Here is a 13,498-nt window from a genome sequence, read left to right as displayed (position 1 = left end):
TATATTTTTATGATCATTCACCTCTAAGTGTTGAATTGGGAAGACAACAGAAGACAACAACTAGGCCATTCAGATTTATGAATTGTCTGGCTGATGATCCTAACTTTAGGAAGATAGTAGCAGATAACTGGCAGATAAGTACAAATGCAGTATACATGAAAAAAGTATGGCTCAAGCTGAAGCACATGAAACAAGCAATGAAAGGCCTGAATGCAAAGGAGTTTTATGGGATTGCTGACAAAATTAATGGCATCAGGAATGATCTTCAATTGTTTCAACAACAGATGAGAACTTATAATTAGGATCCCCATAATTTTGAAGTGGAAAAAGAGCTAAGATTACAGCTAGAGAAATGGGATTTAATAGAGGAGAGAATCTATAAACAGAAGTCTAGAGTCCAATGGCTTAAACTAGGAGACTCTAACTCAGCTTATTTTTTTGCCAGCATCAAGAATAGGAGAGCCCAGAATCAGATCAAAGCACTTACTAATGCAGTAGGGGATATTGTCCAAACAGAAAAGGGGATAGAAGAGGAGATACTAAACTTTTATCAGGGCTTACTTGGGGCTGCAAGTCCTACACTACCTGTTGTAAATTTAGATGATATGAGGAGGGGACCTATGCTGTCAAGAGGGCAACAAATGCAGCTCATCCGACCATTTAATAGAGAAGAAGTTTGGCAAGCACTTTAGGGGATAGATGACAACAAAGCCCCAGGGATAGATGGGTTCAATTCACATTTTTTTAAGAAAGCATGGGCCATGATTTGAGATGAGGTAACTGAAGCTGTTTTGAATTGTTTTGATACTAAGAAGCTCTATCAACCGATAAATTGCACATCTATAACCTTGGTGCCTAAGGTTAAGAACCCCACATCAGTGAAGCAATATAGACCTATCTCCTGTTGCTCCACACTATATAAGATCATCTCCAAAGTGCTTACTAGTAGAGTACATGGAGTCATGGATAACATCATTGATAAGAGTCAAGATGCATTTGTACCTGGCAGACTTATCACAGATAATATTATCCTTAGTCATGAACTAGTGAAAGGATATAGGAGAAAAGGGGTGTCGCCAAGATGCATGATCAAAATCGACATGCAAAAAGCCTATGACTCTATTGAATGGGTGTTCCTAGGACAAGTTCTAAATGCACTTAATTTCCCAGAAACAGTTGTGAGATGGATCATAGTGTGTGTCAACAGTCTCATATTCTGTAGTCATAAATGGTAAACCAAGTGTTCCCTTTATTGCTAAGAGAGGAGTAAGGCAGGGTGATCCTTTTTCACCATTCGTGTTTGTGATTGCCATGGAATATCTTAGCAGATCACTGAGAACAATGGCAGAAAATCCAGACTTTAACTACAATCCTCGATGTGATAAATTGAACATAATACAAATGGGGTTTGCAGATGATTTGTTGTTGTTCTGTAGAGGGGATGTGGTATCTACTCAGCTTTTATACAAACAATTCCAGCAATTCTCTATGGCTTCTGGGCTAATTGCAAATCAAGGGAAGAGTGCTGTGTATTTTGGAGGGGTACCAGAACAGATTCAACAACAAATTATAAGGTTAGGCTTCTCTGTAGGAACTCTACCCTTCAGATACTTGGGAGTTCCATTGGGTTCAAAAAGACTAACTATTGGACAATGCCATCCAATATTGGAAAGGATGGTGAGGAGAGTAACCTCATGGACATCAAAGATGCTGTCTTATGTAGGGAGATTGCAGCTGATTAGAAGTGTGCTTATAGCTATCGAAAAATTCTGGTCTCAAATTTTCATACTACCAAAGAAGGTGATTCAGAGGATTGAACAAATATGCAAAAGGTTTTTGTGGAATGGGAATAATGAATGCTCAAAGAAGGCTCTAGTCGCATGGGATAAAATCTGTGTGCCAAAATCAGCAGGTGGCCTCAACATAGTAGATATATACACATGGATTAAAGCTTCCATTCTCAAGAATTATTGGAATTTATGCAAGAAGAAAGATAGGTTGTGGATTCAATGGGTGCATATCTACTATATAAAGGGTAATTAAGTGTGGGAAAGCAATGGTCCGCAAGCATCTTGGCTAATTCAGAAAATCCTAAAGACTAAGCAGTACTTGGAGGAAGCAGGGGTATCTATAGAGGAATTCCTAAAAGGTGATACATATGCTATCAAGATAATATATAACAAGATGAGGGACAAATATTCTAAAGTGCAATGGAGGAAATTGATTTGTACTAACCAGGGTAGCCCCAAATGGTTATTCATATTATACCTTGCAATACAAGACAGACTTTACACAAAGATGAGATTCAAGAAGTGGGATATGGGGTATGACACAATATGTGCACTATGTGATAATGAGGAAGAAGACATTCAGCACTTGCTTTTTAAATGTCCGATCACATCTCAGATATGGCAACAAATATACAAATGGCAGGGAATCCAGCGTCAAGCTATGAGGTGGAAGGAAGAAATTGAATGGGCTCAAAAACACGCTTCTGGCAACAGTGCCAGAGCAGAAATATATCGCATGTCTCTAGCAGGAAGTGTGTACTATACTTGGTTGGATAGGAACAACAAAATCTTTCAACAAAAAACAAGACCAGCAACAGCTATAGTGAGGCAGATCATTCAAGATATACACTGCAAAGGGAGAATGAGGAAGAAATTGGCACCATTATTGAAACAACTTGATTACTATCCTAGTTAGATTGTTTAGTAGATAAAGCATAGTTTATTATTTTCTATTTGTATGCATGGAAGAAGATTAAGTATACTAAAGTTAGGGCTGGTGTCCAACTTTAGAGGTTTCGGAACACTATGTAAATATTTTCCTGGTAATAAAAATTAATAATTACCAAAAAAATAAAAAAACTTGGTAAATGTAAGCTAAGAAATAAGAACTAACCAAGAATTACAATTTTGATGGCAAACATATGCTGTGAGGGAAACCAAAAATTTCGCTAAAAATATTTAAGATCTAATATATATGTATAAAAAATAACATTTAACCTATATGAAAATACAGTATATTTTTCGACGAAATATATTCCACCAATCAACCATGAGCTTACGTGGTTTTGCGAATGTCTAGAAAATCAAGCAAATGATGCAAAGTCTAAGTGGACGTTTGGACATAAAAATTGTGAAATTTTTGAATAAAACAATTCTTTTTGTTGAAACACTGGTTCTGAAAAAATAAGAAAAATTAAAAAAAAAAGGTAGAATTTTTTATGGCCAAAATACTTTGTCGTCTTTATTTTTCTTTGGGAAAAGGTCAAAAATTGCCCCTCTACTATGGTATATTGTTTACTTCTTCCACCCGTTATACTTTTCGTCCGAATATTTTCCTACCGTTAACAAAGTTTGCATAATTGCCCCTCTAACGACCCGGCCGGTCGTTTTAAGAATTAACGCCCCGATCCCCTATTGACTGCTTCCCCCGTGTTTATTTCTTCTATTTTGAGTTGCCGGGAGGTTTCGTTTTGAGTTTGGAGTATTTTGGGACACTTAGTCCCTAAATGAGAGTTTAAGCATTAGAATTTGGACCGTAGTCGGAGCAGTGTGAAGACGGCCTCGAAATGGAATTCCGTCGGTTTTGTTAGCTCTCTTGGGTGAATTCAGGCTTAGGGGCGTGTTCGGATTGTGTTTTGTAGGCCCGTAGCTTAATTAGGCTTGAAATGCCGAAAGTTGAATTTTTGAAGTTTCCGGTTCGGTAGTGAGATTTTGATATCGGGGTCAGAATGGAGTTCCGAAAGTCGCAGTAGGTCCGTTGTGTCATTTGGGATTTGTGTGCAAATTTTCAGGTCATTAGGACGAGGTTTGATAGACTTTTTGATGAAAAGCGGAATTACGAAGTCTTTAGAGTTTTTAGGCTTGAATCCATGGTTAATTCGATGTTGTTTTAGGCGTTTTGAGGATTGGTACAAGTTTGGAAGGTGGTATATCACTTGCTCGTGCCTTTGGTTGAGGTCCCGGGGGCCTCGGGGTGATTTCGGGTGGTTAACGGGTGATTTTGAGCTGAGTTTGGCAGCTGAAGGAGTTCTGTTGCTGTCATAACCGCACCTGCGGCTAGGGGACCGCAGGTGCGGGCACGCAGGAGCGGATAGGAAGCCGCAGATGCGGCCAAGAGAGGGGCAGGCTGGGATCGCAGAAGCGAGGTCCTGTTCGCACCTGCGATTGCGCAGGTGCGGCCCTGGTGTTTTAAATGAAGTTCGCAGGTGCACACCTCGGACCGCAGGTGCGACTATTTAACTGCAGGTGCGGTTTTGCTGGGGCAGAAACTATAAATTCCACCCTTCGCGATTTTTGACCATTTCTCTTAATTTTTCATTCGGGGTGAAGCTTTGGAGGGCATTTTCAAGGGAGATTTTTAGAGGGATTCATTGAGGTAAGGTCTTTGGTCCTTAAGCTCGTTATTATGGTGATTTTTATCATTGTAAGCATGAAATTTGAAGGAAAATCAACAGTAAATTGGGGGTTAGGGCTTGGTTAATAGGAGAGCTTTGAGTGGTGATTTGAGAGATCATTTGAGGTCTGATTTGGGTACTTTTGGTATGACTGAACTCGTGAGAGTGCGAGGATCTCGAATTTGTAAATTTTACCCGATTCCAAGACGTGGGCCCGGGAGGGGAGGGGAGGGGGGGGGGGCATTTTGGTCATTTTTTCTAATTTCGCGTATTAGCTTAGAATTAATTAGTTGAATTAGTTCCTTGAAGTGTTATTTACATTATGCAATTACTTTGAATAGATTTGGGCCATTTGGATTCGGATACTCTATGACGACCCAAAGGGTCATCACCTGTTTTCTTATTCATTCCGTGCTTCCGAGGCCTCGAAAACCTCACTTAGGGTTGCCTCGATTTGCGTGCGCAGTCTGGGCACGTAGCCGGAAAGCTTAAATATGAGTTATGTGTGAAAAATGCTAAATTTCGATATTAATATGAATATATTTGGCTTCGGTCAATATTTTTGGTATACGGACCCGGACCCGTGATTTGACGGTCCCGGAGGGTCCGTAGAAAAATATGGGACTCGGGCATATGCCCGGAGTCGAATTCCGAGGTCTAGAGCCCGAGAAATGAATTTTTCTGTGAAATTGTTTTTCTGAGATTATTAAGGAAATTGGAAATGAAAATTGATTAAAAGACTGTGGTATCGGGCTCGTATTTTGGTTCCGACGCCCGGTACAAGTCTTATATATGGTTTAAGCGCTCTCAGTAAAATTTGGTCGAAAACCGATGTCGTTTGACGCGTTTCGGACTTGAAATGGAAATTTGATGCTTTATGAAAATTTCAAAGAAAAGCATAAGTCTTGAGGCTTGATTCGATGCATATGATGTTATTTTGGCGATTTGATCGCACGGATAAGTCCGTAGGATGTTTTTGAGGTTGTGTGCATGATTGGTTTGGAGCCCCGAGGGCTCGGGTGAGTTTTGGATAGGTGTCGGATTGCATTTCTCATTTTATGAAAATCTGGTATTTCTCAGTCCTGGTGTTTTCGCATTTGCGAAGAAATACTCGCAAATGCGAGTTCGCAAATGCGACTCCCTGATCGCAAATGCGAGGAAAGGGAGGTGCGGTATGGGATCGCAAATGCGAAGGATATCTTCGCAAATGCGAAGGGCTAGGGATCGCAAATGCGTGGCCCTTTTCGCAAATGCGAAAGTCCCCCTCATGGCCTGGCTTCGCAAATGCGAAGCTGTGCTCGCAATTCCCAAAACTGGGCAGTCGCAAATGCGACTTGCATGGTCGCAAATGCGAACCCTGTATAGTTGGAGGGAGTTCGCAAATGCGAACTAAGGTTCGCAATTCCCACGTTAGCAGGCCGGGGTTCGCAAGGCCCAGCAAATTTTATACTTAGCCGAATTTTCATCACTTTTCACCATTCTTTCAAAACCCAAACACCATAGGCGATTTTTCAAGAACAATCTTCATCCTAAATCAATTGTAAGTCGATTTTTACTCAATTCTTTCAATCTTTAGCATCATTTAACATGTTTTCCACTTAAAATCAAGGATTTTCATGGGTGAAATTGGGGTTTTGGGTAGAACCTAGGTTTTCTAAAATTGGGGATTTGGACCTCGATTTGAGGTCCGATTTCAAAACAAATTACATATTTTAGTTCGTGGGGGAATGGGTAACCGGGTTTTTGTTCGAACCTCGAGTTTTGACCACGTGGGCTCGGGGGCGATTTTGGAATTTTTTGGAAAAACTTGGGAAATTCATTTTTTATGCATTCAAATTTATTCATATAGAGTTTATTAAAGTAATTGAGCAATTTCTGATTAGATTCGAGCGAATTGGAGGTGGAATCGCGGGGTAAAGCGATAGTTGAGGATTAAGTGGATTTCAAGGCTTTGAGGTAAGTGTATGGTTTAACCCTAGCTTGAGGGAATAGGAGTTGAGTCTTGTTTGCTAATTGCTAAATGATCGAGTACGATGTATAGGCATGGTGAGAGTATCTATACATTGGTGTCTAGTATGACCGTGAGTCCTCGTAATGTGATTATCATGATTTGGTTGTGATTTCCGTGTTTATTGGAGGATTTCTATATGTTGTGAATAACATGTGAACGATGATATGATCATTTGATTCCTAGGAGCATTGGCTCGAATTGTGATACGAATATTGAAAGTATATAAAATGACTTGATTCTTTGGAGCGTTGGCTCAAAATGGTAAAGTGGATTATAACGTAAGAAATGAAAGAAAGAGAAAGCGTTGTTGGTATTTCCCTTGTCGGGACGTTGTATTGAACTTGTTGGTTTCTTTTCCCTTGCCGGGATTCCTTCCAATATTTGTTTAATTTTATGCCCCTTATTTGTGACTATTGTTTGGGGAGCTAGACTGTCGAATGATATGGATCGGGTTGCACGCCGCAACAATGATAAATGATATTTGAGGCTCGGGTTGCGCGCCGCAACAATGTTAAATGAGATATGAGGATCGGGTTGTGCGCCGCAACAATGATAAATGATAAATGATATGGGTCGGGTTGCACGCCGCAACAGTGGTATTTGTGGATCGGGTTGCACGCCGCAACAATGGTAATTGTGGACCGGGTTGCATGCCGCAACAGTTATTGGTACAAATGTGTTCATATTGAGTATTGGTTCCTTGTTCATCGTAAATTTAGACTGCTTTAGATTGTTACTCTGGATTACTGTTAATATTGCCATCTCCCCATAGCATGTTTCCCCTCCCATATTGTTAATTGTTTGGTATTTCGATTCCGTTGTATATTTATAATTGCACAGGTTTATGTGGTGTCCAGTCTAGCCTCGTCACTACTTCGCCGGGGTTAGGCTAGACACTTACCAGCACATGGGGTCGGTTGTGCTGATGCTACACTCTGTGCATTTTTGCATAGGTCCAGGTTTTGAGGAGCAGCAGCAGCATTAGCACGGGAGCAGGCTTTCATTATCACGAGACCGAGGTAGCCTTGCAGGCGTTCGCAGGCCCGGCGTCTCTCCCTTATTTTCTTTTCTATGCTGTTGCCTCCTTGTTTTCTAGACAAATAGTTTATATGTTTCTTTCAGACCTTTGTATTTAGTAAACTCTTAGCAGTTCGTGAGTAATATGACACCAGTCTTGGGTAGAGGCTATTGTTGACTGTTCCGCGTTTTGATTTAGATTATGATTCAAACTTCCGCCATTATTATTAAATTTCATGTTCTATATTGATGTTATAAATTGTTAAAAGATTTGTTAGCAATGGAAGAGTAAATGAGTAGGCTTGCCTAGCTACCATGAGTAGGCGCCATCACGACCCCGAGTGCGGGAAAATTCGGGTCGTGACAAGTTGGTATCAGAGCACTAGGTTACATAGGTCTCACAACTCATGGACAAACTTAGTAGAGTCTGAGGGGTCGGTACGGAGACGTCTGTACTTGTCCCCCCGAGGCTACTGAGTTAGGAAAAACTTCACATTGTTCTTTCTTGTCGTGCGGTTCTTTTTCTCAAATAACGATTGAATTTCTACTCTGTTCTTCCGCAGATGGCGAGAACACGCGCTTTCTCACTTACCGCTCAACAGTCCGAGCCCCGAGCAGTAGCCCCAGAGGAGCCTCAGGTTGAGTTTGAGGAGGAGGTTCCAGCCCCAGCAGTTCCGGTGGGCCCAGCTCAGGTCCCAGGAAGGTTCATTGCCACCCCAGTTCTTCAGGACGCTCTAGTCCGATTGGTAGAACTCATAGAGGGTGTCATTCGAGCGGGTTTGCTTCTAGTGGTTCAGTCAGCGGTGGTAGGTCAGCCGGGTATAGTGGCTCAGGCCGGGAGTGAGATCACTTTTCGGGAGGCGGCCAATATGGGCCGTAGAGTTGAGATGGTTCTGCCACAGGGAGGTGGTCATGGGTCGGATAAGAGTCCCCGTTATGCAGGCAGATTCAGTGGTACCTCGTCTGGAGGTAGAGGTTCTTATGGTGGAGGCCATCCTCCTAGGGCCTTTCAGTCAGCTCTCCAGGTCACTCATGGCGCTTCGGGCGGTCATTCAGGTCGACAAAGTCAGTCTCAGTTTCCTCAGCTACAGCACTCGCGTGGATGTTATAAGTGTGGTGAGTATGGTCACATCAGGAGGGCTTGCCCGAGGTTGAGGGGTGCTCAGCCGCAACAGCCGAGGTCTTGCCACGCTTGTGGCGACACGAGACATATTGTCAGATATTGCCCTCGAGTTTATGGCAGCTCTCAGCATCAGAGTTCTCGTCCTATGATTCAGGCACCAGATGCCCCACAGCCAGCCATAGGTGGAGGTAGAGGTCATAGAGGTGGAGGTAGAGGCCATAGAGGTGGAGCTCAGACCGCCAGGGGCAGAGGTCAGCTAGCAGCAGATCGACCTAGGGACGCAGTTCAGGGTTGTGGGGCCCAGCCCCATTGCTATGCTCTCCAGGCTAGACCAGAGGCAGAGGCCTCAGATGCAGTGATCACAGGTACGGTTCTGGTTTGTGATCGAGGTGCTTTGGTACCATTTGATCCAGGGTCTACGTATTCATATGTTTCCTCTTATTTCGTACAATGCTTGGTTATGCCTAGTGATGCTTTGGGTATTCCTGTATATGTGTCTACATCGATGGGTGACTCTATCGTGGTCGACCGAGTCCATCGTTCGTGTGTTGTAGTGATTGAGGGTCTTGAGACCCGTGTAGACCGGTTACTCTTAGATATGGTGGACTTTGATGTCATTCTGGGTATGGATTGGCTATCACCCTTTCATGCTTCTTGGGCTGCTATGCCAAGACTGTGACTTTAGCTTTACCGGGTATGCCTCGCTTAGAGTGGAGAGGGACTCCAATTCATTCTACCCGTAGTGTCATATCGTACGTGAAGGCTCGATGTATGGTCGAGAAGGGGGTGTCTGGCCTATTTGGCCTATGTTCGTGATTCCAGTGCTGAGGTCCCTTCCATAGATTCTGTGCCTATTGTCTGGGAGTTTCCCGATGTCTTTCCTTCAGACCTGTTGGGTATGCCACCCGACAGGGATATAGATTTCTGTATTGACTTGGTTCCGGGCACTCTGCCCATTTCTATTCCGCTGTACAGAATGGCCCCGCCGGAGTTGAAGGAGTTAAAGGAATAGTTGCAGGATTTGCTGGAGAAGGGTTTCATTAGACCCAGTGTGTCTCCTTGGGGTACGCCGGTGTTATTTGCCAAGAAGAAGGATGGGTCAATGAAGATGTGTATTGATTACCGGCAATTGAACAAGGTAATGGTCAAGGATAAGTATCCACCACCGAGGATTGATGATTTGTTCGACCAGCTTCAGGGTGCCAGGGTATTTTCCAAGATTGACTTGAGATCTGGCTACCATCAGTTGAGGACTAGGGCATCCGATGTCCCTAAGACAGCTTTCCGCACTCGATATGGGCATTATGAGTTCTTGGTCATGTCATTTGGGTTGACCAATGCCCCAGCAGTGTTCGTGGAGTTGATGAACTGAGTGTTCAGGCCATATTTGGTCATGTTCGTGATAGTCTTTAGTGATGACATTTTGGTGTACTCCCGCAGCTAGAAGGGTGCCCAGTTCAGATGGTCAGATGAGTGCGAGGCGAGCTTTCAGAAGCTCAAGACAGCTCTGACTACGGCACCGGTGTTAACTTTGCCCACAGGATCAGGGACCTATACAGTCTACTGTGATGCTTCCCGTGTGGGACTTGGAGCAGTGTTGATGCAGGATGGCAAGGTCATTGCCTATGCTTCGAGACAGTTGAAGATTCATGAGAAGAACTATCCAGTGCATGATCTAGAGTTGGCAGCCATTGTTCACGCCTTGAAAATTTAGAGGCACTACTTGTATGGTGTGGCGTGTGAGGTGTTCACTGATCACAAGAGTCTTCAGTACCTATTTAAGCAAAAGGAGTGGAATTTGAGGCAGAGGAGATGGTTGGAGTTGTTGAAGGATTATGATGTCACCATTCTCTATCATCCGGGAAAGGCCAATGTAGTGACCGATGCTCTGAGTAGGAAGTCAGCCAGCATGGGTAGTCTTGCTTATATTCCGGTCAGTCAGAGGCCGTTTGCTTTGGATGTTCAGGCTTTAGCCAAACAGTTCGTGAGACTGGATGTTTCTGAGCCTAGTCGGGTGTTAGCCTGCACGGTCGCTCGTTCTTCATTATTGGAGCGTATCCGTGATCGGAAGTTTGATGATCCCCATTTATGTGTCCTTAGAGACACGGTGTAGCGAGGAGGTGCCAAGCAGGTTACCTTAGATGCGGATGGAGTTTTGAGATTGCAGGGGCGAGTTTGTGTGCCCAATGTGGATGGGCTTCGAGAGTTGATTTTAGAGGAGGCCCATAGCTCCAGGTACTCTATTTACCCGAGCGCCGCGAAGATGTATCAAGATTTGCGGCAGCAGTATTGGTGGCGTAGAATGAAGAAGGACATTGTAGCATATGTGGCTCGCTGTTTGAACTGTCAGCAGGTTAAGTACGAGCATCAGAGACCCGGTGGTTTGCTTCAGAAGATTGAAATCCCCGAGTGGAAGTGGGAGCGGGTTACCATGGATTTTGTTACTGGACTTCCGTTGAATCGGAAGAAGTTCGATGCGATATGGGTTATTGTGGATAGGCTGACCAAGTCAGCGCATTTCATTCCCGTGGCAGTCTCCTACTCATCCGAGAGATTAGCCCAGATTTATATCCGGGAGATTGGTCGCCTTCATGGGGTGCCGGCCTCTATCATTTCGGATCGGGGTACGCAGTTTACCTCGCGCTTCTGGAGAGCAGTTCAGCAAGAGTTGGGCACACGGGTTGAGTTGAGCACATCATTCCATCCCCAGACGGACGGTCAGTCCGAGCGGACTATTCAGATTTTGGAGGATATGCTCCGGGCTTGTGTTATTGACTTTGGGGGTTCATGGGATCAGTTCTTGCCTTTAGCGGAGTTTGCCTACAATAACAGCTACTAGTCGAGCATCCAGATGGCTCCTTATGAGGCCTTACATGGTAGGCGGTGTCGGTCTCCGATTGGATGGTTTGAGCCGGGAGAGGCTCGGTTGATAGGTACAGATTTAGTTCAGGAGGCCTTGGACAAGGTCAAGATCATTCAGGACAGACTTCGTTCAGCTCAGTCTAGGCAAAAGAGTTATGCAGATCGTAAGGTTCGAGATGTAGCTTTCATGGTTGGTGAGCGGGTGTTGCTCCGGGTGTCGCCTATGAAGGGCGTGATGAGATTTGGGAAGAAGGGCAAGCTTAGCCCTAGATACATTGGTCCGTTTGAGGTTCTTGATCGAGTGGGAGAGGTGGCTTATAGACTTGCATTGCCACCTAGCTTATCAGCCGTGCATCCAGTTTTCCATGTGTCTATGCTTCGGAGGTATCACGGCGATCCTTCCCATGTGTTAGACTTCAGCACTATCCAGCTGGACAGGGATTTATCTTATGAGGAGGAGCCGGTAGTTATTCTAGACCGGCAGGTTCGTCAGTTGAGATCCAGGAGTTTTGTGTTCAGCGGAGAGGTCAGCCCCCTGATGCATCGACCTGGGAGTCCGAGTCTGATATGCGGAGCCGTTATCCCCATCTTTTCCCCGACTCAGGTACTCCTTTATTTTGTCCGTTCGAGGATAAACGGTTGTTTTAGAGGTGGAGAATGTGACGACCCAAAGGGTCATCACCTGTTTTCTTATTCATTCCGTGCTTCCGAGGCCTCGAAAACCTCACTTAGGGTTGTCTCGATTTGTGTGCGCAGTCCGGGCGCGTAGCCGGAAAGCTTAAATATGAGTTCTGTGTGAAAAATGCTAAATTTCGATATTAATATGAATATATTTGACTTCGGTCAACATTTTTGGTATACCGACCCGGACCCGTGATTTGACGGTCCCGGAGGGTCCGTAGAAAAATATGGGACTCGGGCATATGCCCGGAGTCGAATTCCGAGGTCTAGAGCCCGAGAAATGAATTTTTCTGTGAAATTATTTTTCTGAAATTATTAAGGAAATTGGAAATGAAAATTGATTAAAAGACTGTGGTATCGGGCTCGTATTTTGGTTCCGACGCCCGGTACAAGTCTTATATATGGTTTAAGCGCTCTCTGTAAAATTTGGTTGAAAACCGACGTCGTTTGACGCGTTTCGGACTTGAAATGGAAATTTGATGCTTTATGAAAATTTCAAAGAAAAGCATAAGTTTTGAGGCTTGATTCGATGCATATGATGTTATTTTGGCGATTTGATCGCACGGATAAGTCCGTAGGATGTTTTTGAGGTTGTGTGCATGATTGGTTTGGAGCCCCGAGGGCTCGGGTGAGTTTTGGATAGGTGTCGGATTGCATTTCTCATTTTATGAAAATCTGGTATTTCTCAGTCCTGGTGTTTTCGCATTTGCGAAGAAATACTCGCAAATACGAGTTCGCAAATGCGACTCCCTGATCGCAAATGCGAGGAAAGGGAGGTGCGGTATGGGATCGCAAATGCGAAGGATATCTTCGCAAATGCGAAGGGCTAGGGATCGCAAATGCGTGGCCCTTTTCGCAAATGCGAAAGTCCCCCTCATGGCCTGGCTTCGCAAATGCGAAGCTGTGCTCGCAATTCCCAAAACTGGGCAGTCGCAAATGCGACTTGCATGGTCGCAAATGCGAACCCTGTATAGTTGGAGGGAGTTCGCAAATGCGAACTAAGGTTCGCAATTCCCAGGTTAGCAGGACGGGGTTCGCAATTGCGAACCCCAGTTCGTAATTCCCATATCCGAGGCCCAGCAAATTTTATACTTAGCCGAATTTTCATCACTTTTCACCATTCTTTCAAAACCCAAACACCATAGGCGATTTTTCAAGAACAATCTTCATCCTAAATCAATTGTAAGTAAATTTTTACTCAATTCTTTCAATCTTTAACATCATTTAACATGTTTTTCACTTAAAATCAAGGATTTTCATGGGTGAAATTTGGGTTTTGGGTAGAACCTAGGTTTTCTAAAAATTGGGGATTTGGACCTCGATTTGAGGTCCGATTTCAAAACAAATTACATATTTGAGTTCGTGTGGGAATGGGTAACCGGGTTTTGGTTCGAACCTC

The 13,498-nt window shown here is 44.0% G+C and overlaps 1 protein-coding gene across 1 annotated transcript; it reads left to right on the top strand.

Moving 5' to 3' along the window:
* LOC109220557 lies at positions 1,342-2,706 on the top strand. The gene is made up of 2 exons (XM_019385020.1): positions 1,342-2,013; positions 2,407-2,706. Exons 1-2 carry the CDS (start codon positions 1,342-1,344, stop codon positions 2,704-2,706), a joined length of 972 nt encoding a protein of 323 aa, XP_019240565.1.

This window comes from Nicotiana attenuata, chromosome 2 (assembly GCF_001879085.1).
Source record: "Nicotiana attenuata strain UT chromosome 2, NIATTr2, whole genome shotgun sequence".
Lineage (NCBI taxonomy): Eukaryota > Viridiplantae > Streptophyta > Magnoliopsida > Solanales > Solanaceae > Nicotiana > Nicotiana attenuata.
Note: the sequence above shows the minus strand (reverse complement) of the source record. Positions and strands in the feature narration are given on the sequence as shown.